Raw genomic sequence first — 27,517 nt, forward strand, 5'->3', positions numbered from 1 at the left:
CTACCCAATCACGTATGTAATCTATGTAACCAAGATGGTAGCACCCCAGACTGTAAGATTTGATGCCTGCCAGGTCTCACCTTGTGGGAATTTTGAAACTCAGAGATAGCTCTCACAGGTGAATAAACATCTTTGCCCTGAATCAGATACAGATTACAGGATGGCATTACCATGCCCCACCTGGGATGATGTATGGTGAACCACCCAATTCAGGGTTGGATAGTAAACATGGGGTGGGTAACTCCAAGCTGAAGACACTTAAAGAATAAACTACATCTGTCCAAGGGCTCCTTGCCAAATAACTGCCAAAATTTAGAACACAATCCTATACTCATTGCCATTAGCAATCCAGCCATTCTAGGCCAAGAACCAAAAGTAGCATTTCAGGTATATATGTTAGGGGCAGACATCACAGGGAAAGACCTTGCAGGGTGATTTGTTCTCAAACTAATCAAAAACTCAACCTCCCACTTGCCTGGAACTGCTCCAACTTCAGATCCTAATAAACACTTTAGTCTGCCAAATAATAACCCTAAAAGGGTAAAAATAATTAAGGTAAAGGATTTAAGGCAAATCTTAGAAACTGAGACAGGGTACAGGGATATAAACGCCTGGGTCAAATGGATCAAATTTTCGGTACAAGCCTTCAACAAGAGTGACTGCTATGTGTCTGCTGTGGGAGGACCTCAGGCACAGGTGGCTCCATTTCCCCTAGGATGGGATACTGATCCTGAAGAAATAGATTGCATGTTGGCTCTATACCAGGACAAGGATGCATGGGGAAATAAGATTTGTAAGAGTGTGTCAGATCCCAAAGCAATGCCCTCATTCTCTCTAGGGAATATGAACCACTCCTCTTGCCTCTCTAGATAGGGGGCAGACTTCAGTAAGCCCGTGGGAAAACTCTTAACTTGTACCCACATCCTAAACATCACTGGTAAGTCAGGCAATGGCAATCACTCAGCTCTCCATATACCCCAGGCTAACGTCTGGTGGTATTGTGGGAAAAGAAACCTCCGCAACTTGTTACCATCCAACTGGACCAGGACTTGTGCTTTAGTCCAACTGGCCATTCCCTTCAACCTGGCATTCCATAAGATACCTGAAAACACATACGGCCACTGAAAGCAAGAGAGATTTGACAAACGCTTTTAATCCCAATATATATGTTGACTCAATAGGAGTCCCTAGGGGGGTGCCGAATAAATTTAAGGCCCAAAACCAAATAGCTGCTGGGTTTGAGTCAGCACTCTTCTGTGGTCAACTATTAATAAGAATGTGAACTGATTAACTACATCTATTATAATCAACAGAGATTCATCAGTTATACTCGGGACACCCTCAAAGGGATGGCTAGCCACTTAGACGCCACCAGCCCAATGGCCTGGAAGAAGAAGCTTGCACTAGACATAATATCAGAAAAAGGGGGTGTGAGTGTTATGCTGGGTGGGAAACGTTATACTTTCATTCCCAACAATACTGCCCCAGATGGGACCATCACAAAAGCTTTACAAGGACTGACAACTCTCGCCAACGAACAGGCAGAAAATGCTGGAATTAATAACCCATTTACAGGTTGGCTAAAAGGTTGGTTTGGAAAATGGAAAGGCATGGTGGCTTCAATCCTTACATCTCTCATAATTGTAGACGGGGTCTTAGTAGTGGGATGTAGTATTATCTTGTGTGTGAGGGGACTAGCACAGAGATTAATTACAACAGCTATTAATAAACAAATGCCAATAAATTAGCAGCAAAATAACCTGCTACTATTAGAAACCAAAATAAACTCACTCTCCTATAAGGAAGAAAGTAAACGACTTCTAAAGCAATTTGAGGACCAAAAGGGTTTAGATGAAAATGAGACCAAAGGAGTAAATGGAAAAGGAAGGAAATTTGTGAGAAAACATTTTAAGTGGTCCATTTTCAAGGCATAATAAATCTAAGTACTGGAAGCCAGCCTGTGGATGTAACAAACCACACAGCTCATGCACCTAGAAGGTCATGATAAGCGAACAGAATGTAGAGGAGGGGTCAGCCCCTAAAATAGGAGAAAGTTTCATTATTGGGAAATCGAAACTGAAGTAGGGAAAGGGACCAGGGTATAACCTTATAAGGGGGATAATAAAACTTAGCCTATGTCCAGGAAGATTGTAACCCCACAGTACTCAACCAATGAGGAGCTGGGGGAGGGACTTGCATGCTAGGAGATAAATTACCTGTTGTAACTGCCCCCAGGGTGACCACCTACCAGACACCAGATCTTGCAAGACCGCCATTAAAAGTCTCGCTTCCGCTGTTCATGTCTCCAAGTCCATTCTTTGGGTTTGGATGGGTAAATGTGTGTTTCTCACAGGCGTGAACCAATATCCCACCGGAATGTTATTGGTGGTAACCCATCATGGTTTCTTTGAGCCCCAGGAACCATTATTATAGCCTAGAATTTTCAGATTACAACAAATCACAGCTCCATACATATGGCTGCACACGTACAGCCCCTCATGGCATATTTTCGCTATGGACTGTACCCCTAGTTCAGTTTTAAGCAATCTGGACACTGCTGCAACATTCACTAGAGAGTTAAAGACTAATGTGTTGAAATTTTGCCAAAAAAAGAAAAAAAAACAAGAAGGTGTATTAGTCTGTTCTCATGCTGCTAATAAAGACATACCCGAGACTGGTAATTTATAAAGGAAAGAGGTTTAATTGACTCACAGTTCCACATGGCTGGGGAGGCCTCACAATCATGGCACAAGATGAAGAAAGAGTAAAGGGGCTTCTTACATGGTGGTGGGTCAGAGAGAAGTGAGAGCCAAGCAAAAGGGGTTTCCCCTTACCACAAAACTATTAGATCTTGTGAGACTTATTCACTATCTCAAAAACAGTATGGTGAAAATCGCCCCCATGATTCACTTATCTCCCACCGGCTCCCTCTCACAACATGTGGGAATTACGGGAGCTACAATTCAAGATGAGATTTGGGTGAGGACACAGCCAAACCATATCAGAAGGCTTTGTTCCCTATGAACCAACAGGAGAGCATTTTTTTTAAACACTGCCACACATGCTCCCCAAAGTGAGGAACAAAAACTAATCACATCTTGGAGGCGGAGCTTGCAGCGAGTGGAGATCGCGCCACTGCACTGCAGCCTGGGCGACAGAGTGAGAGTACGTCTCAAAAAAAAAAAAAAACAAAACTAATCACATCTTGTGCAGTGAGAAACTATCCTGACCACTGCTACCTCTGAAAGAGTATAAAAGAAAGACCCAGGAGCCCTGCAAGCCTTGCACTGCATACTGCCCTAATTTCTTTCAGACAGGATACCCTGCAGGAATTGAACTGACTCATTCAGAATTCCCAGGTCCAATATCATCCATTAACTACTTCTGCTTCCCGTTCAGCTCCATTTCTCTAAGGAAAATTACATAGGAATTTTTCTGGGCCATGAAGAAGTACAGCTGATGACAAGCACTCTACAATATTCTGGGTCTGCCTCATTCTACTTCCAGGGAAATAAACTTCACTGCTTACTGAAACTGCAGCATCCATCAGTGGCCATTTAGGTCTGCAACTAAACAAATGTCAAAGATGTTACTAAGAAGTTACCCAGAAACACTTGTCTGCAAGGCTCCTAATGACACTCAGATCCTTTGTATTAGAATAAAAAAACTTATAAATGTCACCAAGAATTATAGTATATAATGCCAGGTGACAACATCTCCATAACCCCTTATCAGCTCTTTTCTACCTGGAAGATAAATGAAGCCCCTAAAATTCTGTTCCACAGGTATATCATAAGATAAATAGGCAATCCTTCCTTTAAAGACTGCTAGCCTAGGCATAGCAGAGGCAAGAAAATGTTTACAAATACTGTTTTGCCTGTTAGACTCTGGAGGAAGCAAACCATGGCACCTGTCATTGGATACATTAAAGCCAAGATTTTAACTTCTTAGTCCTTTAGTGCCTACTTTTAACATTTTTCTGCCTCACAATTTTGCAGCTTCATCTCCCGAACTAATAGTATCATATGGATTGTCTTGTGTTCCCCTCCACTGTAAAAAATTCAGTAACACTTAACTTCTAAAAATATTATTAATAATTCCCTAAAATCATTTTAAACTACAGTGTATGCAATCTTTTAGCTGTTTCCTTACATATCAGTAGAGACATCTGTTTCCACCCTTCTCAGGCGATCCTAGAGTACAGTGGTGTGGGTGCAGAGAATGCCAGGGGCTGAATACATTCTTTCAGTGGCTCTTCCACACTGCAGCTCTCTCTGGGTATTACTGAAGAAACAGTAAGCACTGTAAAGCCACTCCATTAGCCCAGTCAGTGCTTTCGACATTGTTTCACAGTGAAACTCAACTCTTAAAATGATGGACAGTCATAAAATACTGAGTCACTGTACACTTCCTAGGTTCCAAACTGCAGTGCCTTCCAGATAGTAAAATCATTATTTATTCAGTAGCTGCCTAAAATTCCACTTACTATCATCAGGGTGAGGAGTGTGGCAGGTGCAGTAAGAGCAGTAAGAAGTTGGAGTGACAAGAATGTTTTTCAATCACATGTGATGACTGCATCAACAATACATCCTTATTATTAGCTAAGCTATATGTAATTGGCTTATACTATTTAAAAATAATAATGATAATAGCTCAACATTACTCATTTTACTCTGGCCTTGTATTACAGTAAAGAAAACTTGAGGTCAAGGTCACAAGGTCACATACACACAGCTAAATAGTGGCAAAACTAGAATTTGAACCTAAGTTTAAACTTAAAAGCCCTAAAAGTGATTTTCCACTTAATGTAATGCCTCAGGCATTTGGCAGTTGTTTGTTGGCAAATGAACGAGTGATTATTTGTACAAAAGCTTGAAGCCAATGTTAGACTGCTGAACAACAAAATACAAACTCCATGATAAATTGAGAGGTTGTAAATACATGTTCTGCTAGTCTTCTACTCTGGTAAAAAAAAGAAAAAAAAAAAAAGAAAAAAAAAACACACAAACTTAAAGCAATCACTATCTCTTCCACCAAGCCAAAACTATTAACTACAACCAAATTTATCAGCAGAAGAAAAACCCAAATAAACCAGTAAATTTTTCACCAAGTTGCCCTTAACATCCTGGCACATCTAGGATGGGTTATGGCAAAACAAAACAAACAAACAAGAAAACCTGTCATTTTAGTTTCTCTCTCAGAATGACAGAAAACCTTCAAGAATCAGAAACCATTAAAAAATAACAATAATAAGCAAAGAAAGAAGATTTAAAAAGAAGTCTCAGAATCAGAAACCAGGCTAGGCACAGTGGCTCATGCCTGTAATCCTAGCACTTTGGGAGGCTGAGGTGGGAGATCACTTGAGGCCAGGAGTTTGAACCAGCCTGGGCAACATAGTGAGATCCTGTCACCACAAAAAATAAAAAGTTTATAAAAATTAAAAAAAGGGCTGGGCATGGTGGCTCATGCCTGTAATCCCAGCACTTTGAAAGGCCAAAGCGGGTGGATCATTTGAGTTCAGGAGTTGGAGACCAGTCTGACCAACACGGTGAAACCCTGTCTCTACTAAAAATACAAAAATTACCCAGGCCTGGTGGTGCACGCCTGTAATCTCAGCTACTTGGGAGGCTGAGGCAGGAGAATTGCTTGAACTCAGGAAGCAGAGGTTGCAGTGAGCCAAGATCGTACCACTGTACTCCAGCCTGGGTGACAGAGTGAGACTCTATCTCAAAAAAAAAAAAAAAAAAAAAGAGAGAATTAAAAACTGGTCCCGTGTGCCCAGTACACTTCTACTCTGAAACTCAGGAACCTTTCATTACCTTCTGAAATTGAATTCCTACTCAAGTGTCCACCTGAAAGGTGAAGGGTTTCTACTTCATCTAGCATCTAGTAGAGCACATGATCCTGCCCTAATCCCCAAATATCACATCAACCTACCTAAGGAGTACTCATTCTATGCCAGTCACTGCGCCGATTGTCTTACCTCACCATGAGCTCATGGGGCAACTATTCTCATGCCGAAATCACCAGTGAGGAAACTGAAGCTTTGAGGAGATCACAGAATCCTGGCATACCCAGAATTTAAATTTAGGCCTGCCTGATCCCACATACTTAAACATTACCCTATACTGCTTTACTCTATTTAAGTCAACAATTACAGAGCAGCAGGCACACTGCTTCATTTAAAGGCCATAAATATTGAAAGGGAGGTTGTAGTCTGAAGGTAGAGACCAATGAACAGATAATTTGCACAAATAAATATAATTTTGATCAAGTGCTTTGAGGAGAAGAATTAGGGCAAAGACCTGGGACCTGAACGATGAGTAGGACAGTGCCATCTAGGGGGAAAGGAGTACTAGCAGACAAAAACAAGTATCGTAGGCAAAGAAAATCAACTGGTATCTTGGGCATCTCATTCTCCATCATTACCACAATCTAACATTTACTTCAAAGGCCTACTTCCTCTATCCTTCTGCCCACAGCCATTCTGCTGTAATTTTCACTAGCTAATTTAAATCCCCTTTCCAAATCCTGCCAGAATAAATACCAAAATTTTTAAGTGTTCCTAGGAAAGATAACATAGGGTAGTACTAAATAGCCAGTAGAGTAGACTTAAAACAATTGGCACAAAGAGCCAAAGAAAGCAAAAAATGCACATGGAACACCATAAAGTCATGCCCAGTTTCCAAACGAATTTCAGTGACAGGAGGCAGAAGAATTAGATTTATCAGAAGTCAAAGCAAGATCCTAAAGGATTTGTAAAAATGGAACCCAGATTCCTCATAACTCATCTGTTTTATGGAACAGGACACTTCAGGCTGAATTAGAATTGAATTTCAGACCCAAATGACAATTAACTGTGTCACTTAATCTTTCTTTATCTTACATAAATCAATAAATGTCTACTTAAAACAAGGGGCCAAAAGAATAATATAATGTCTTATGTGAAAACATTTTATAAAATAATCAAGTTCACTTGAATCCAGGAGGCAGAGGTTGCAGTGAGCCAAGATCACGCCCCTACACTCCAGCTTATGCAACAGAACAAGACCCCATCTCAAAAATATATATAATAATAATAATACGCCAGGCATGATGGCTCATGCCTGTAATCCCAGCACTTTGGGAGGCTGAGGCGGGTGGACTGCCTGAGCTCAAGAGTTTGACATCAGCCTGGGCAACACGGTGAAACCCCGTCTCTACTAAAACACAAAAAAATTCGCCATGTGGGGCAGCGTGAGCCTGTAATCCCAGCTACTCGAGAGGCTGAGACAGGAGAATCGCGTGAACCTGGGAGGCGGAGGTTGCAGTGAGCCAACATTGCGCCATTGCACTCCAGCCTGGGCAACAGAGCGAGACCCTGTCTCAAAATAATAATAATAATAATAATAACAGTAATAGGCCGGGCATGGTGGCTCACGCCTGTAATCCTGGCACTTTGGGAGGCTGAGGCAGGCAGATCACAATGTCAGGAGTTTCAGACCAGCCTGGACAATATGGTGAAACTCTGTCTCTAGTAAAAATGCAAAAATTAGCTGAGCGTGGTGGCATGCACTGTAATCTCAGCTACTTGGGAGGCTGAGGCAGGAGAATCGTTTGAATCTGGGAGGTGGAGGTTGCAGTGAGCCGAGACTACACCACTGCACTCCAGCCTGGGCGACAGAGCGAGAATCCGTCTCAAAAAAATAATAATAATAGTCATAATTAAGTGAGCCAGGCACAATGGCTCACACCTGCAATCTCAGAACTTAGAGAGGCTGAGGCAGAGAATTACTTGAACCCAGAAGGCAGAGGCCGCAGTTGAGCCAAGACTGCACCAGTGCACTCCAGTCTGAGCAACAGAGTGAGACTATCTCAAAAAAAAAAAAAAGATCAGATGTGTTTCATTAATTAAGTCAAATAATTTTTATTGAATGTTCTTTGTATTGGAAATGGGAGGAAAGGATGATTACACAAAATAGGATGTCTAGGAACTAACTCTATGTTAACTAGCCTAAAGAATAACATAGTAGGCCAGGCGCGGTGGCTCATGGTTGTAATCCCAACACTTTGGGAGGCTGAGGTGGGCAGATCACCTGAGGTCAAGAGTTTGAAACCAGCCTGGCCAACATGGCGAAACCCCGTCTCTACCAAAAATACAAAGATTAGCCAGGCGTGGTGGTGCGTGCCGGCAGTCCCAGCTACTCTGGGAGGTGAAGGCACGAAATCGCATGAACCTGGGAGGTGGAGGTTGCAGTGAGCTGAGATCACGCCACTGCACTCCAGCCTGAGAGACAGGGCCAGACTCCATCTCAACAAAAAGCATGACATAGTGAAGGTGCAACAGCCATTTCCTAATTTGTTTTATGGTAATGTCCACATGTTCCAAAATGAACTGCTATCTGTAAGCACTACAAATCCATTATTAGACTGCTCTACATGAGTCTCTAAGCAGATATCAAAGAACCTAACTGGGCTATGAGGACCAAGGATCACACTTTGTCTTTTCAACCACACAGTAAAATGATCAGTAATGTAATCTGAGTAGAAGAAAAATGATATTCTAACACTATCTACATGTTTACCAGGCACCAAAGAAAAATCCCAACTTAAATGTCAAGAAATCAAATATCCTTTAGGTTTAAAGCACACGAATCACACCTAGAAAATTTTCTCTTCAGTAGAAAGTCACTATACAAACCTAAGCCAGGCACTTTCCAGAAATAGAAAAATTACTCTTCGAATTAGAGAGCAAAGGCTTCCCAGCTTGCAAATGAATTTGACCCACTCTGAATATACAGCCTTCATCCCAGCTATTAAAGACCTCTTCTGGGCAGACTGCATTCTGGCCACAGATTAATGTACATAAATACCACAAATAAATCAAGATAGCCCAACAGCAATCCTAAGGAGTGGGGAACATTCTGCCTAGTCCTTGTGTCCAAAACATTGGCAAAAGGAGTAATCAGCAGGGTACGGTAAGTGACAGCAATCAGTAGAAATAAAAGATCCTACAACTCACTCTTTGGAAGAGAAACTAGGAATGGATCTCAACTACTTCCTATATCTCTTACTACTCCTGAAGACAAAATTAGGAATTGGATGAAATGTTAATTCTCAGTTTTTGTGCCACTGAACTTAAATGTAGCATTCATAGCCTGTCATTTCCATCCAGCAATCCCTTTATATCATTATGTAACACTTTTTTTTCCAGGGGGGTGGGGTGTGGTATGCAGTGCAGGGGAGACCTGGTCTCTGTCACCCAGGCTGGAATGCAGTGGCACCATCATGGCTCACTGCAGCTTCCTGGGCTCAAGCCATCCCCTTACTACCTCGGCCTCCCCAGTAGCTAGGACCACAGACACACAGCAGCACATCTAGCTAATTTTTTTTATTTTTTTATTTTTTGTAGAGACCCGTTTCACTGTGTTGCCCAAGCTGGCCTTGAACTCCTGGGCTCAAACGATCCACACCCTTATCAGCCTCCCAAAGTGCTGGGGTTACTGGCATGAGCCACCACGCCCAGCCTACAATACAATTTATACTCAAATCATCCCTTTTTCTTCTAAACCCATTCTTTCTTCCCCACCCTATAACTGCTGTTTGCTGATGGTACAACCATATTCCCCACCATTCAATGAAATCCTTAAAAGGGACTTGGCAAATTCCCCTTTGTCCTGTACCTCTGACTTAATTGCTAATTTGTACTCATCCTACTTCCATAATAATGTATACCTTTCCCCTCCTCCCCAACTGTCTCCCCCAGTGTCTCTCAACCAGACCTCTGTAATAACCTTGTAACCAATTTCCTTGTGGATGGTCTCTACACTGCTGCTAAATTAATCCTTCGGAAACACCGGTCTTATCTTATTCCTCTGAATAAAAACCTTCAGTGGCTCTCCATGCCTAATGTCACACTCACTCAAGGCTCTGTGGGAGCTGACTGAATCTACTTTTGCAGCCTTTGTTTCTTTTTCCTTCACTAAGGTTATGCCTAATCCAACAAAAAAATTTATTTCCCTCAGCTGTGCCTTTGCTTTTCCCACTGTTCCTGCTTGAATATCTTTTTTTCCCTACATGATACCAGAAGTTCCACAAGGGCAAGAACATTGTCTGCTTTGCTCCCCATTATATTTATGCTGCCCAAAACACTGCTTGACATATTTGTTGAATAAATGAAATTCCTCTACTCTTACAACTCAGCTCAAAAGCCATTCCTGCTACTGTCCAACCAAAATTCAGCAAACAGCCTTACTAAATAAAACTCCTCCAATGTCTTAATGGGGTGGGTCGGGGAAGAATTCCAATAGCATTTTGTATCAATCTTAAGGCACTTAATATTCCTCTCCTATACATGGCAGATACCCTACCACAAATGACCTTGTCTGGTACGTTTATAAGTTATCTATCACAATGCCTTGCACACAGTTTAAGCATGCATAGAGTAGATATACTTTGCTGTTATTATTCATTCATTCATTCATTTATTCAGTATTTAAAGAGCTTGTCATGTGGCAGGGACTGTTCTTAGCACTGGGGTATAGCACTGTAAAATATGATAAAGCCTTGCCTCTGTGAAAAGGGACAAAGACAATTAGAAACAAGAGAACAAGGTAAGTTCTGATGGTTAAAAATAATGACAGGGGCCTGGCGCAGTGGCTCACGCCTGTAATCCCAGCACTTTGGGAGGCCGAGGCTGATGGATCACCTAAAGCAAGGAGTTCAAGGCCAGCCTGACCAACATAGTGAAACCCTATCTCTACTAAAAATACAAAAAAATTAGCCAGGCCTGGTGAGGGGAGCCTGAGGCTGAGGCAGGAGAATCGCTTGAACCAGGGAGGCGGAGGTTGCAGTGAGCCGAGATCGCGCCACTGCACTCCAGCCTGGGAGACAGAGTGAGACTTTGACTCAAAAATAATAATAATAATAATAATGATGATAGGGAATATGATCAATCCTAACTTAGGACAATATCTACTACAGAAAGGATGGTAGGACTTAGGCACAGTGGCTCATGCCTGTACTCCCAACACTGGGAGGCCAAAGAAGGAGGACAGCTTAAGCCCAGGAGTTCAAGACCAGCCTGGGCCAACACAGCAAGATTCCACCTCTACAAAAACAAATTTTTTTAATTAGCTGGGCATGATGGCACATGCCTGTAGCCCCAGCTACTCAGGAAGCTGAGGCAGAGGACTGCTTGAACCCAAGAGGTTGAGGCAGCAGTGAGCCATGATTATGCCACTTTACTCCAGCCTGGGCGACAGGGTGAGACCCTGCCTCAAAAAAAGGAAAGGATGACAGAAAAATTCAATGGTTAAAACTAGTCAAATCATTTCATTTCTGAAATTACTGGAACTCTGAAAAAAATTACAAAAACCAAAGTTAAACATTTCAGTCATTTAAGAGTAGAAAATAGTGGCAGTAACCAAAATATTCATATAAAGATTAATGAAAACCTGTAACGCCGATTTAATATTTTTAAGAAACGGGTAGGCTGGGTGCAGTGGCTCACGCCTGTAATCCCAGCACTTTGGGAGGCCGAGGTGGGTGGATCACCTGAGGTCAGGAGTTCGAGACCAGTGTGGCCAACATCGTGAAACCCCATCTCTACTAAAAATACAAAAATTATCTGGGCATGGTGGCATGCACCTGTAATCCCAGCTACTCAAGAGGCTGAGGCAGGAGAATCGCTTGAACTCGGGAGGCGGAGACTGCAGTGAGCCGAGATCGTGCCATTGTACTCCAGCCTGGGTGACAGAGTGAGACTCTGTCTCAAAAAAAAAAAAAAAAAAAAAATTTAATTTTTTTTTTTGAGATAAGATCGAAATAAGAAAGCCAAAAGCTAGAAACAAAATAGCTACATTATGAAGGAGAGAAATGTAGGTTTCTTTTCTTTTCCTAGATTTTCCTCTGATAAGAACTATTTACAAATGATGAAGTCCATGTATTGGCATTAAAACATTCTCTGGACAAAATCAGCTTTCAAGAAAATAGTGGCCGGACACAGTGGCTCACACCTGTAATCCCAGCACTTTGGGAAGTTAAGGCGGATGGATCACAGGAAATTGAGACCAGCCTGGCCCATATGGTGAAACCTCATCTCTACTAAAAATACAAAAATTAGCTGGGCGTGGTAGCGGGTGCCTGTAGTCCTAGCTACTCGTGAGGCTGAGGCAGGAGAATCACTTGAACCCTCGTGCCACTGCACTCCCAGCGTGGATGACAGAGTGAGACTCTGTCTCAAAAAAAAAAAAGAAACAAACAAACAAAAAGAAAAGAGTGAAGAAAAGGCAGGCCTAACAATGTGTCTAACCTAGATTTTAAGCAACCTCATTCTTAACATTATGCTACATTTTGCATACTGAAGTAAAAATATAGGTTAATAGGCTGGGTGTGGTGGCTCATGCCTGGGCCGAGGCAGGCAGATCACCTGAGGTCAGAAGTTCAAGACCCGCCTGGCCAACATAGCGAAACCCCATCTCTACTAAAAATACAAAAAATTAGCCAGGTGTGGTGGCACACGCCTGTAATCCCAGCTACTGGAGAGAGGCTGAGGCAGGAGAATCACCTGAACCCAGGAGGCAGAGGTTACAGTCAGCCGAGATCACACCACTGCCCTTCAGCCTGGGCAACAGAGCAAGATTCCATCCCCCCCACCAAAAAAAAAAGAAAGAAAGAAAACACACGCAAGCAAGCAGCATCCCACTATAATAGGTCCAAGATTAGGTAAGGATTATACTGAAATATATCAGGGTTATAGAATATGCAATCTACCAATACTTCTTTTTTTTTTTTTGAGACGGAGTCTCGCTCTGTCGCCCAGGCTGGAGTGCAGTGGCGCAATCTCTGCTCGCTGCAAGCTCCGCCTCCCGGGTTCACGCCATTCTCCTGCCTCAGCCTCCTGAGTAGCTGGGACTACAGACGCCCGTCACAACGCCCGGCTAATTTTTTGTATTTTTAGTAGAGACAGGGTTTCACCGTGTTAGCCAGGATGGTCTCGATCTCCTGACCTCATGATCTGACCTCCTCAGCCTCCCAAAGTGCTGGGATTACAGGCGTGAGCCACCACGCCCGGCGCAATCTACCAATACTTCTAAAACAAAATAGCGGCATGATAAGTAAATGGGATGAGCTGTATTTATATTTACATGGCTTGCCTTGGAAGCTCAACAAAAAAGAACTATGTTCTCGGGCAGGCGTGGTGGCTCCTGCCTATAATCTCAGCACTTTGGGAGGCTGAGGCAGAAGAATCTTTTTTTTGTTTTTTTTTTTTTTTGAGACAGAGTCTCGCTCTGTCACCCAGGCTGGAGTGCAGTGGTGCAATCTCGGCTCACTGCAAGCTCTGCCTCCCGGGTTCACGCCATTCTCCTGCCTCAGGCTCCTGAGTAGCTGGGACTACACTACAGGCGCCTGTCACCACACCCAGCTTTTTTTTTTGTATTTTTAGTAGAGACAGGGTTTCATCGTGTTAGCCAGGATGGTCTTGATCTCCCGACCTCATGATTCGCCCGCCTCGGCCTCCCAAAGTGCTGGGATTACAGGCATGAGCCACCGTGCCTGGCCTAGGAGAATCTCTTGAGCCCAGGAGTTCCGGGACCAGCCTGGGCAACATAGTGAGATCCAGTCTCTACAAAAAAAAACAATCTTTTTTTAAGAGAATATGGCCTTGGTCAGGTGCAGTGGCTCACGCCTATAATCCCAGTACTTTGGGAGGCCAAGGCAGGCAGATCACCTGAGGTCAGGAGTTCGAGGCCAGCCTTGCCAACATGGTGAAACCCTGTCTCTACTAAAAATACAAAAACTAGCTGGGTGAGGTGGCACGTGCCTGTAGTCCCAGCAACTTGGGAGGCTGAGGCAGGAGAATCACTTGAACCCAGGAGGCAGACGTTGCAGTGAGCCAAGATCATGCCACTATACTACAGCCTGGGTGACAGAGCAAGACTCCGACTGAAAAAAAAAAAGAGAGAGAGAGAATGTGGAGAACGTGGCCTCACTATGTTGCCCAGGCTGGTCTTCAACTCCTGGCCTCAAGTAATCCTCCTGCCTCTGCCTCCCTAAATGCTGAAATTACAGGTGTGAACCACCACACCCAGCAGCAAAAATCTTTTTTAAAAAAATTAGCCAGGTGTAGTGACATACGCCTGTGGTCCCTACTACTTCGGAGGCTAAGGTGGGAGGATCTCTTGAGCCAGAGCCCAGGAGGTGGAGGCTGCAATAAGCCATGATCATGCCACTACACTCCAGCATGGGCAACAGGGCAAGACCTTGTCTCAGAAAGAATTATGTTCTCTATAGTGATCAGTCTTGGCAGTTGCTGAACTATAAAAAGGAACTTCTTAAAATATATTAAACACAAACAGAGCAGTATCTAATAGGATAATTTTAAAATACCGCTCTACTTCATCAACAAAACTATGTTTGTCCTAAAAAATACGAGAGGACAAAGTGCTTAACCAAAGTCCAACTTTATATATGAAATCTGTTCAGTATTAGCTGGATGAGGTGGCAAACGCCTGTAATCCCAGCTACTCGGGAAGCTGAGGCAGGAGAATTGCTTGAACCTGGGAGGTGGAGGTTGCAGTGTGCCAAGATCGTGCCACTGCACTCCAGCCTGGGCAACAAGAGCGAGACTCTATCTAAAAAAAAAAAAAAAACTGTTCAGACCTTCTCAGTGGGAGTGTACACTTTCTGGAAAGCAATTTGGCCATATGACATAAAATGCGTTTTTGACCCAGAAATACCAACTCTGGAACATATCCTCAGGAAATGCAGATCAAATTGAGTACAAAAGGAAAACATAGGAAATCGCTCAAATGTCCAATGAGGGAATTACCAAATATGTTATGGTATATCTACAAGACATACCACAATGGAATAAACTATGAAGACATGAAAAATGTTTTAGATAGAAAAATGCATACACTGTAACAATTAAACCAGAATATAAAGCATTATAAGTAATATTATCTCAGAACTTTTTAAAAGACATCTGGATATACACATTAAGAAGACAAAAACGAAATGCTTTTAATGTTGACAGTAGTTAATCTTAGATGGTAGAAGTGGCTTCTTCTAACTTATACTATTCTTTTCACATCTCTGCTAATGAGCCTGTATTGTTTTGATAACACAAAAAAAATTTCAGAAAAAAATTTTTTTAATAATATTTGAGTAACTTTTTTATAGGTTCAATGTATTTTATATCCATGTTCAATAACCATCCACTTACTATATCTTTGAAAAACTTAAAAAATCTATTAACTTGTGAAATATCTTCTAAGACAGTCATTTAGAATGCATTATTGCACTCTAACAGCTTCTTAATGAGAACATTTGGCTTTCAAGATTCTTGGTCTGCAAGGAAAAACAAATAATTGGAGAGGGGATGAAGGGTAGAAACTTTATAGAAGGTAGAGATGTTCCTTTGTAAGATGCCTCATTTTCCACAACTCGGAATCTATACTTGAAGACCACCTTATCGGAAGACTAGCTTCTCCAGTGAATTTTCATATGTGTAAAACATCTAGACTTGAACCACAGCCCATTTTCTTTAAAAATGGTTTTTGCCATTCTTATCTCCAAAGAAATTAAATAATAAGCAATGCAATCAAATACAAAATTATTTCTGCTTCTTTTTGAGACAGATTTTCACTCTGTTGCCCACACTGGAGTGCAGTAGCCCAATTTTGGCTCAACGCAACCTCCACCTCCCAGGTTCAAGCAATTCTCCTGCCTCAGTCTCCTGAGTAATGCCAGGTTAATTTTTGTATTTTTAGTACAGATGTGGTTTCACCATGTTGGTCAGGCTGGTCTCAAACTCCTGACCTCATGATCCAGCCGCCTCAGCCTCCCAAAGTGCTGGGATTACAGGCGTGAGCCATTGCGCCCGGCCCTCTGCTTTTTTTTTTTTTTTTTTTTTGAGACGAAGTCTCGCTCTGTCGCCCAGGCTGGAGTGCAGTGGTGCAATCTCTCACTGCAAGCTCCACCTCCCAGGTTCACGCCATTCTCCTACCTCAGCCTCCCGAGTAGCTGGGACTACAGGCGCCCACCACCACACCCAGCTAATTTTTTGTATTTTTAGTAGAGACGGGGTTTCACCAAGTTAGCAGGATGGTCTTGATCTCCCTCTGCTCTTTAAAGATATTAAAGGTAGTTCAACAACACAATAATGCCTGTTAGCCAGTTATTTAAATATCCAAACATAATATTCCACTCTTACTTTCTATAGATTATCATTCCTTCTCCTAATTCATGTTCATAGATAAATATATAGTCCTCAAATGTTAGTCAATATGGTTAAGATGCCTGGATTTAAAATGCTGACTCTAGAGTGACACATAGTACTCATAATTATGTCTGTATTTCTGATTCTATAAAGCAAACATTTTATATACAATACAAAAAGTGCAGCTAATTTTTTAAGTTAAGTTAAATACAAAAAAGATGTTTAATGGATTAGGATCTCCCAATCCACAGTTCTATGGTTCTAACCTCAGCTGGATCTAAAGAGGTGGGAAAAGTAGAAAGTAACTGGCCCCAGACTCTAATTCTATCTCTGCTACTAATTAGCTTTGTTGCCTTAGGAATTCCACTTAACCTCACTGGATCTGCTAGCCACATCTAAAAAATCAGGGTAAAATTAGACTACTTAATTAAGGTTTCTACAAACTCTTTAAAAAATGATTCCAGGTTCATATTTCTACAGTCTTCCCAAATATCTTCTTTTCCTAATTCTCAGCAGTAATAAACTTTTCCTTGGATTAACCTTTCAGGTAACAACAATGTGCAAAAGTGTAGACAAATTTTTATACTTCCATTTAAAAAATACATAATGTCCATAAGATTTATCCTGTATTATTTTGGTAAATCCTATTAGATATTTTTTAATAACTATAACTTATCTAAGAGCCCCAGTTAAAAATAAAGATTACTCAATATACATTACACATACATGCACATGACTTATTGTACAATAACTGCCAGAACAGTTAGCAATGGAAAATACTTCATTCGCTGACATTAGTCAGAAAAGTAAAGACTAGGGTGTTTCTTTTTTATAATGTTCAGAACAAAAGAGAACACTATGTATATCAAGTGTCTCTACATAAAATTGGATTAAATTAGGTATCATTTCAGTTTTAAATTCCTAAGGAAAGGCATTTTAAGTCTGAGCATTCTGCAACTAAGCTGCATTATCTTTTAGACTCAAACCAAACCTTACATGTAATAGTAATTCAGCTTCATGAACCTTTTAAGTTAAATGACATCTATCAAATCTTCCTTAATGTTTAAGGCACATGTAGTGACATTTTAATTTGTTTACAAAATGTTGATTTTTACAAAAAGAAAATTGGCTTCAGCTGAAGCTTTTCAAACCTGAGAAGTTGCTTCTTAAATTTGAATAAATAAATGGTCAACTTTCTAGAGTGACACATAGTACTCAATACATCTGTATTTCTGATTCTATAAAGCAAACATTTTATATACAATACAAAAAGTGCAGCTGATTTTTTAAAAGGCTAAACTTACTATTTTGGACTCGTTTCTACCTAAAAATCTATAAAATCATCTTTAATCACTACCTTGGATTGTAATCACTACATCCTTAATATATTCTATAAGAATCAGGGGTTACGTTAGAGCCTTGAGGTTAAAAAAAAAGTATGAAATTTACTGAGGTCCTCTTTCCAGCATCTTAAAAGCCACAGCCAATTACAGCCCAGATGTCTTTTTTCTTTTTTAAATTAGTATTACTTTTAATTGACAAATCATAATTGTATACATTTATGGAGTACAATGAGATGTTCTGATACATGTTTACAGTGTGGAATGACTAAACCAAGCTAATTAACACATCCATCACCTTATCTTTGTGACTTTTTTTTTAACTGAAGCTACCCACACCATTACAATTTTAAAAAGAATAGTCTAATGATAACAGTGGGCTGGGCACAGTGGCTCACGCCTGTAATCCCAGCACTTTGGGAGACCAAGGCAGGCACATTACTTGAGACCAGGAGTTCGAGAACAGCCTGCCCAACATGGTGAAACCCCATCTCTACTAAAAATACAAAAATTAGCTGGGCATGGTGGCAGTCGCCTGTAGTCCCAGCTACTCAGGAGGCTGAGGCACAAGAATAGCTTGAACCCAGGAGGCAGAGGTTGCAGTGAGCCAAGATCACAGGCCAATGCACTCCAGCCTGGGCAACAGAGCGGGACTCCATCAAAAAAAAAAAGAGAGATAATAGTGGAGCCACTGGTTCACTTTGACTTCAACAGCTTTGCAGAAGTTTTGTCGTTGTTAAACATAATAATCTAATGGTGGGGGAGGTGGGGGGAACACACGATGCGATTACTTTCCCCAATCCATAAATCCACTACTGCAGCCCACATCTGGATAGATACAATGATTCAAAGTAGAAAATGATACCAGTTGAGTCTCTTCTCAGTATTTTTCAAGCCACTGTTCCTGCATTAAACAGGTACGCCCAATTACAAATAATAACAACAGTTACCATTTACCTATCCCCTTCTGTGGGCCAGTATGAGTGCTAGCCACTTAACATCTTTCATGTCATGTAATCCCTAGAGCAACTCTGTAAGAAACATATCATTACCTCCACTTAATAGATGGGGAAGTAAGGACTCAAAGAGGATATAAGGCTGAGCCAGATTTCAAATCCAGGGTTGTCTGACTTCAAAGGTCATGCTCATTAAGCTACACTGTCTACTGAAAACAGAAGCATGAAAATCAGCAAGAAGTTTCCCAAAGATTTGCTCAGAGTTCCCATGCATAACAACTGCAACAAATACAACTGGCTGTATTAATACACCTATCTACATGATACATTAATTCAATGTTGTCAAAGGAACAAGATTTACAAGATGACTCCAATTCTCATCTCGAGGGGATATGAGAAAATTTACAGTTAACTGAGCTCAACTTTACTCAAGCTTATGCCTCATCTTTTCCATATTATATAAAAGTTCTAGCGGGCTTCTAATCCCAGTATGCTGGGAGGCCAAGGCAGGAAGACTGCTTGAGGCCAGGAGTTCAAGACCAGCCCTGGCAACACAGCAAGAGCCCAACTTTATTTAAAAAATAGTAATAATAAAATAGCGAGCCATGGTGGTGGCACATGCCTGTAGTCCCAGCTACCTGGGAGGCTGAGACAGGGAAGATCACATGAGCCCAGGAGTTGAAGGCTGCAGTGAGCTACGACTGCACCACTGCACTCCAGTCTGGGTAAAAGCGCAAGACTCTGTCTTCAAAAAAAAAAAAAAAAGAAAAGAAAAAAATTCTAATATAAATATGTAACCCGAAGTTCATCTTTCCTCATTAATTTTAGTGGTATTAGGCCTGGAATGGTGGCTCATGACTGTAATGCCAGCACTTTGGGAGGCCAAGGCAGGAGACTCGCTTGAGCCCAGGAGTTCAAGGCTGACCTGGGCAACATAGAAAGATCTTGTCTCTACCAGAAAAAAAAAAAAAACAAAATTAGTGGTATTAGATACACATTCCACTCTTCTATTCCTGTGGAAAGACAGTCAGTCCAAGCGCAAAAAATCATAATATTACAATAGGAGGCCAGGCGCGGTGGCTCATGCCTGTAATCCCAGCACTTTAAGAGGCCGAGTTGGGCGGATCGCAGGAGGTCAGGAGTTTGAGACCAGCCTGTGCAACAAAGCAAAACCCGTCTCCACTAAAAGTAATTAGCCGGGCGTGGTGGAGGACGGCTGTAATCCCAGCTACTCAGGAGGTGGAGGCAGGAAAATCGCTTGAACCTGGGAGGTGGAGGTTGCAGTGAGCTGAGATCTCGCCACTGCACTCCAGCCTGGGGGACAAAGCGAGACTCTGTCTCAAAAAAAAAAAAAAAATTAATAATAACAATATTAGAAAAGGAGCCGAACAAGCAGGTAAATATTCCTTATACACATCATTCTTCAAAGAACGTTGGGGTTTCTGCTAATCTCTTTTTCTCCAAGACTTACTCCCTCCTGTTGCTTTATTACTGCAAGGACTAAGAATCACAAGTTACCTATTTTCTCAAATATGAAAGCTGTGTTTGAATCATTCTTGTGTAACCTAACCAGTCGGACAGCTAGTCTTCAGGATTTCAACAGTCATCGAAAAGGTGGAAGAACTGCTGCCATCTCTCTTCAGAACAGTTCTACAACTCCCCTGGCGTGTACAAGCACTACCAGCTAAAACTGAGTCACAGCAACTCTTGGGCTCTAAATAAAGATCGAGGAGAAATCTTTCACTCCTATTTATTTCCCAACCAACCAAACAAGCAAAACGAAATAATCACCTTTCTACTCAATCATTGCTGAACAAACACCACATTCTATGTAAGTCCTCAGCGCAATTTTCCTTCCACCCATTCCCTGGGCCTGCTAAGCCTGGTTCCTGCCCAGTACCTTCTTTTCTCTTCAAGTGAAAAACACCATTTAAAGACCAACTCCTCTTTCGCAGGGTAGTTAACTTTACGCTGACTGCAGATCCATCTTATCCACACGCTTAAGACAATTAACTCTTAGCTTAATAAATACTACGTATTGTGGGCTAGCTGGAGCTCAGCAATCAGCTTGGTCTCCGCGCCTGGGGGACGGGTGAAAACAAGTAACTGAATTAGATGGGACGAGCTGCCCACAGAATTCAGGAAGGCGCCCACACTGGTCTCCCGTTTTCACAATGGGGCTATTGGTCCAAAGTGGCAACTTAAGAGAGGCTCTTAATGCTTGCGCTTTCTCATACGGCTGACGGATTTGTCAAATCCCACCCTTTGGGAAAGTGACAGACTGGACTTAACTCTTTGGCTGCCCCTACTGGGCAAACCCAAGGGAAACCCCAATCCCCAAGCGCTTTAAAAATGTGACGAGCTCAATTTAACTCTTTCCGACCCCCCGCGGCGTTGAGGACACAGCCCTTGGAAAATGTCTACACTGACTTAACCCTTCCGCTGCTGATCTCAGTGCTACTCCCCGCGCCGCCAACACGCGGGAAATTCCAAATCCTGGCCCTCGGGAGATGACAGGCCCAGCTTCGCACGCCCCCCGCCATCAGTCCCATCGCGCCGACGGGAGCCCCAACTCAGGCCTTCGACAGGCGCCGGGCGGGACTCCCGGCTGCGGAGCCCCGGGTGAGTGAGTGGGCGGGCGCTCACCGCGATGACATTGACGAAGGTGGTCTTGCCCGAGTACTGCAGCCCCACGAGCGTCAGCTCCATCTCCTCCTTCCAGAAGAGTGAACGGAACCAGTCCAGCAGGCGAGAGATGAGCGCCAGCATGATGGCGGCCGGGAACGAGAACGGACGGAAGGACGGAAGAGCGGCGGCGTCGACGACTTCCACACTAGCGGGCCTCCGCCCGGACCCCCCAACGGCTCCTTGGTGCCCCGGCGCGACACGGGCGGACACCGGCGGGCGGCAGCAGCCAGACCCAGGAAGCCGAGCGGATCATATGACTCGCCCTACCCCCCACGTCCGTCCCGGCGCTGCCGTCGGCACCCACGGCAAGAGCGGCGCGGCCAGTCTGGCCAGGCCCGCCCGCCGCTGGCATCGCCACCTGGTGGGCATACCCCGCAGCACAGCGTACCCGCGGGCCCCCTTGAGGCTTTCTCTACATTCATTCATTGTTGGTTCATTCGTCATTCATCCACTTATTAATTCGTTAATTCATTCATTCATTTTGTTTCTATAATTGTTCATTAGCAATCTACCCTGCAGGAAGACTTCAAGACTCTGGAAGAGTTGGCGTGGAATAAAAATTCCTGTCCTACATTTTTGGTAGTAGCAAAAGATACTGTTAACTTAAAAATCACACCGTTTATAAATTTAGAAAGGAGAGCTTTATTTCTTAAGAAGGGGATTATAACCTGTAGGCAGGACTTGCAGCCTCAGGCTAAAAAAACAAAAGTAAGCCGGGCGTGGTGGCTCACGCTTGTAATCCCAGCACTTTGGGAGGCCCAGGCGGGCGGATCACGAGGTCAGGAGATCGAGACCACGGTGAAACCCCGTCTCTACTAAAAATACAAAAAAAAATTAGCCGGGCGTGGTGGCGGGCGCCTGTAGTCCCAGCTACTCGGAGAGGCTGAGGCAGGAGAATGGCGTGAACCCAGGAGGCGGAGCTTGCAGTGAGCCGAGATCGTGCCACTGCACTCCAGCCTGGGTGACAGAGCGAGACTCCGTCCCCCCAAAAAAAAAAAAAAAAAAACAAACAAAAAAAAAAAAGTAAGCACTTTGAGAGAGGGAAGGGTGCAACAAGAATTTATACTGAAGGGTTGGCCAAGTAAACATATTTAACTTATGGAAGGAGCTATCAATATGTATGAAGGTGGTCTTACATACATAGTGAACAAATCTGTATGTTACATATAAACTGTGTTCATTTGGGGGTGGTGACTTAACATTTAAATGTATTATAATCACGCAGGGCGCGGTGGCTCATGCCTGTAATCCCAGCACTTTGGGAGGCCAAGGCGGGCAGATCACCTGAGGTCAGGAGTTTGAGACCAGCCTGACCAACATAGTGAAGCCCCATCTCTACTAAAAATACAAAATTAGCCGAACGTGGTGGCATGCACCTGTAGCCTCAGCTGCTTGGGAAGCTGAGGTGGGAGAATTGTGTGAACCCAGGAGGCCACGGTTGCAGTGAGCCGAGATCATGCCACTGCACTTCAGCCTGGGTGATAGAGTGAGATTCCCGTTTCAAAAAACAATTAATAAATAAATAAAGTAAAAGTATTATAATCAGGCCTTCCACATCAGAAAGTGAATCAGGGACGGGAAAGGTATTCAAGTGCTTGGCCTCTGTAAAACCAGCCAGAACTGGGCCAGGCGCGGTGGCTCACGGCCTGTCATCCCAACACTTTGAGAGGCTGAGGCGGGTGGATCATGAGGTCAGTATGAGACCAGCTTGGCCAACATGGTGAAACTCCGTCTCTACTAAAGATACAAAAAATTAGCCCAGGCCGGGTGCAGTGGCTCACGCCTGTAATCCCAGTACTTTGGGAGGCCAAGGCGGGCAGATCACCTCAGGTCGGGAGTTCAAGACCAGCCTGACCAACATGGTAAAACCCCATCTCTACTAAAAATACAAAAATTAGCCAGGCATGGTGGCACACGCCTGTAATCCCAGCTATGCCAGAGGCTGAGGCAGGAGAATCGCTTGACTCCAGGAGGCGGAGGTTGCAGTGACCAAGATCATGCCACTGTACACCAGCCTGGGTGACAGAGCAAGACTCCATCTCAAAAAAAAAAAAAAAAAGCCAGCCAGAACCAATGCATGGATGCATGGTTAGTTGTCTCTTAACGGGAGAAAATTACAGAAATCAGTCTCTTGTCTAATCAAAGCCATAGTTAGGCTTGTGGAACAGGTCAGTTAGCCTGCATCTGGCAGAGAGTTGTAACTGTTTTAATTGTGTTTATCTCCAGGCCAGTGCTGGTTTAGCTGGTAGAGAGAAAGAAAAATCTTGCACATAGTAATTTAACCCTTGCCTAGTATGCCCTTAGGTCCTGTTTATAATTTGGTATCTAATTGTCACAAAGAGTCTGTTCTGTCAGTCTTATGATCTCTATTTTAACATTAATGTTGGTCATTTGTTGTTTCTTTTTTTTTTTTTTGAGACGAATTCTCGCTCTGTTGCCCAGACTGGAGAGCAGTGATGAGATCTTGGCTCACTGCAAGCTCCGCCTCCTGGGTTCAGGCCATTCTCCGGCCTCAGCCTCCTGAGTAGCTGGGATTACAGGTGCCCACCACCACGCCCGGCTAATTTTTTGTATTTTTAGTAGAGACGGGGTTTTCAGCATGTTAGCCAGGATGGTCTCAATCTCCTGACCTCCTGATCCGCCCGCCTCGGCCTCCCAAAGTGCTGGGATTACAGGCATCAGCCACCTCGCTTGGCCAGGCGTTTGTTATTTCTAAACGACGTAAGGGAGGAGGTATAACCAGGTGTGACTGACTTCCCATCTTGTCGAGGGAAGGAACTCAGTTTTTAAGATATTCCTAGGATTGGCAGGGCACGGTGGCTCACTCATGTAATCCCAGCACTTTGGGAGGCCGAGGCGGGTGGATCATGAGGTCAGGAGATTGAGACCATCCTGGCTAACACGGTGAAACCCCGTCTCTACTAAAAATACAAAAAAAGTTAGCCAGGCGTGGTGGCGGGTGCCTGTTGTCCCAGCTACTTGGGAGGCTGAGGCAGGAGAACGGCGTGAACCTGGGAGGCGGAGCTTGCAGTGAGCCGAGATCGCGCAACTACACTCCAGCCTGGGCAACAGAGCGAGACTCTGTCTCAACAAAAAAAAAAAAAAAAAAAAGATTTTCCTAGGATCTCTTTGTCTAGGAAGGATCTGTTTAGTCAGTTGAGGGGGCTTAGTTTTTTTGTTTGTTTATTTGATTTTGTGACAAAGTGGAGCACAGTTGCCCAGGCTGGAGTGCAATGGTAGATCATAGCTCATTGCAGCCTTGAATTCTTGGGCTCAAGTCATCCTCCTGCTTCAGTCTCTCAAAGTGTTGGGATTACAGGCGTGAGCCACCGTGCCCACACCCAGCCCAGGAATTTTTTTTTTTTTTTGAGACGAGTCTCCCTCTGTTGCCAGGCTGGAGTGCAGTGGTGCAATCTCGGCTCACTGCAACCTCCGCCTCCCGGGTTCAAGCAATTCTCCTCCCTCAGCCTCCCGAGTAGGTGGGACTACAGGCGCACCACCAAGCCCAGCTAATTTTTGTATTTTTAGTAGAGATGGGGTTTCACCATGTTGGCCAGGATGGTCTTGATCTCTTGACCTCGTGATCTGCCCACCTTAGCCTCCCAAAGTACTGGGATTACAGGCGTGACCCACCGGGCCCAGCCCAGGATTTTATTTTTAGTTTACAATGGGAAGCAATTAGTGTCTATCAATAGAGAACTGATTAACCAGGATGTGTCCCCAAAAAGGAATACTATGCAGCTGTAAAAAAATATGTAAGAAGAAGAAAGTTATCTGTAAACTGATAAGGAATGATGATCAGGAAATATTTTCAAGAAACAAAAAAATCAAGGTTCATGGCTGGGCACAGTGGCTCACACCTGTAGTCCCAGCACTTTGGGAGGGCAGATCACTTGAGGCCAGGAGTTTGAGACCAGCCTGACCAACATGGCAAAACCTTGTCTCTACTAAAATTACAAAAATTAGCCAAGCATGATGGTGCATGCGTGTAATCCCAGCTACTCATGAGGCTGAGGCAGGAGAATCCCTTGAACTCAGGAAGCAGAAGTTGCAATAAGCTGAGATTGCACCACTGCATTCCAGCCTGGGTGACAGATTAAGACTGTCTCAAAGCCGGGCGTGGTGGCTCATGCCTGTAATCCCAGCACTTTGGGAGGCCGAGGCAGGCAGATCACAAGGTCGGGAGATCGAGACCATCTAACATGGTGAAAACCCATCTCTATTAAAAATACAAAAAATTAGCCGGGCGTGGTGGAGGACGCCTGTAGTCCCAGCTACTCGGGAGGCTGAGGCAGGACAATGGCATGAACCCGAGAGGCGGAGCTTGCAGTGAGCTGAGATGGCGCCACTGCACTCCAGCCTGGGCAACAGAGTGAGACTCCCTCTCCAAAAAAAAAAAAGACTGTCTCAAAAAAAAAAATCAGGGTTCAGACTGTGTACATAATGATATTTGGAATGTAAGATGAGAAAATAATAATGCATATGCTTATACATATATATACATATATGAACATATGTGTATGGTATCTGCATGAAGAAATACTGGGAAACTAACAAAAATTATTTCGTATGGGGGTAGGATAAACTGGATATCTGGTGGCAGAAATGGAAATGAGACTTGTCTAGATAACTTTTATACCACTTTGACTTTTCTGTTTTTCTTTTATTTATGTATCCTATTTTATTTTATTTTTTATTTTTTTTTTTGGAGACAGAGTCTCATTCTGTTGCCCAGACTGGAGTGCAGTGGCACAATCTCAGCTCACTGCAACCTCCACCTCCAGGGTTCAAGCGATTCTCTTGCTTCAGCCTCACAAGTAGCTGGGATTACAGGTATGTGCCACCACATCTGGCTAATTTTTTTGTATTTTTCGTAGAGACGGGGTTTCACCATGTTGACCAGTCTGGTCTCCAATTTCTGACCTCAAGTGATCTGCCCACCTGGGCCTCCCAAAGTGCTGGGAATACGGGCGTGAGCCACTGTGCCCAGCCTATTTTAGTTATTCTATAACATACCCCTAGAGGCAAACTTTGACTTTTCAAACATATAAATGGATTGTCTGTTCAAAATACAATTTACTTTTTGTTTTTTTGAGATAGAATCTTGCTCTGTCACCCAGGCTAGAGTGCAGTGGTGAGATTTCAGCTCACTGCAATCTCTGCCTCCTAGGTTCAAGTGATTCTCCTGCCTCAGCCCACTGAGTAGCTGAAAGTATAGGCACATGCCGGCACACCCAGCTAATTTTTGTATTTTTAGTAGAGACGGGGTTTCACCATGTTGGCCAGGCTGGTCTCAAACTCCTTCCCTCAAGTGATCTGCCCACCTCGGCCTCCCAAAGTGCTGGGATTACAGGCATGAGCCACCATGCCTGGTCACAATATAATTTACTGTAACGGTAATTAAAATATCTTTAAGGCTTTAAAATTAAAAAAAAAATTCCTTCCCTCATGGAGCCTACAATCCAGTGGGGGAGACATATACTATAATAAACAAATTAAGAAATGAGGCCTGGTAGCTCACTCCTATAATCCCAGCCCTTTGGGAGGCTGAGGCAGGGAGATCACCTGAGCCCAGGAGTTCAAGATCAGCCTGGACAAGAGGAGACCCTGTCTCTACCAAAAAATTTTAAAACTTAGCCAGGTGTGGTGGACATGCCTGTAGTCCCAGCTTCTAGGGAAGCTGAGGCAGGAGGATCACCTGAGCCGAGGGATCAGAGGCTTCAGTGAGCCATGACTGTGCTCTAGCCTGGGTAACAAAGTGAGGCCCTGTCTCAAAAAAATAAAATAAACAAATAAATCTGAGACATAATAGCATGTAGTACTGAACATTATAAAGAAAGCTGAACAAGAGAAGGAACAGGAGAGGACTCTGTTCTACTTCAGGTCAGGTGGCCCTGGGTGGGAAGGCTTAGAGGAAGTGAGAAAGAGATCCAGGCAGACATCTGGTGGAAGCACATTCCAGGCAGAAGGAACAGCAAACACCCAGTTTGGGCGAAGGAGTTCAGAATGCTCTGGGCAGAGAAAGACAGTCGGCGTGGCTGGCACAGATGAGTAAAGCGGGGAGTTGGAACAGATGTGGATGGAGAAGGAGGAAGGGAGTATATTGAAAGTTGGCATGGTGGGCCTACCTTGGATTTTACTCAGTGTGATGGGAAGCCAGGAGAGTGATCCAACTGATATTTTTAGTTCGTTTTTCTGTGTCTGTTGATTATTTAAAAAGAAAAAAGAAGCAGCAGCAGCTCACTATGGCACAACTGTGGCAAATTGACTGTAAGGAGGTTTTAGGGGTTGAATTGTGCCCCCTCCCTCCTTAAAAAAAAGACATATTG

The 27,517-nt window shown here is 43.5% G+C and overlaps 1 protein-coding gene across 1 annotated transcript in view; it reads right to left on the reverse strand.

Moving 5' to 3' along the window:
- Positions 1-21,477, reverse strand: part of ARL8B (ADP ribosylation factor like GTPase 8B) — a 60,255-nt gene extending 38,778 nt beyond the window's left edge. Inside the window, 2 exon segments of the mRNA XM_055259311.2 lie at positions 21,147-21,305; positions 21,307-21,477. Coding sequence (XP_055115286.1) covers positions 21,147-21,305; positions 21,307-21,441 — 294 coding nt within the window. The 5' untranslated portion in view covers positions 21,442-21,477.
- Positions 21,478-27,517: the final 6,040 nt, after the last annotated feature.

Source organism: Symphalangus syndactylus, chromosome 21 (assembly GCF_028878055.3).
Source record: "Symphalangus syndactylus isolate Jambi chromosome 21, NHGRI_mSymSyn1-v2.1_pri, whole genome shotgun sequence".
Taxonomy (NCBI): domain Eukaryota; kingdom Metazoa; phylum Chordata; class Mammalia; order Primates; family Hylobatidae; genus Symphalangus; species Symphalangus syndactylus.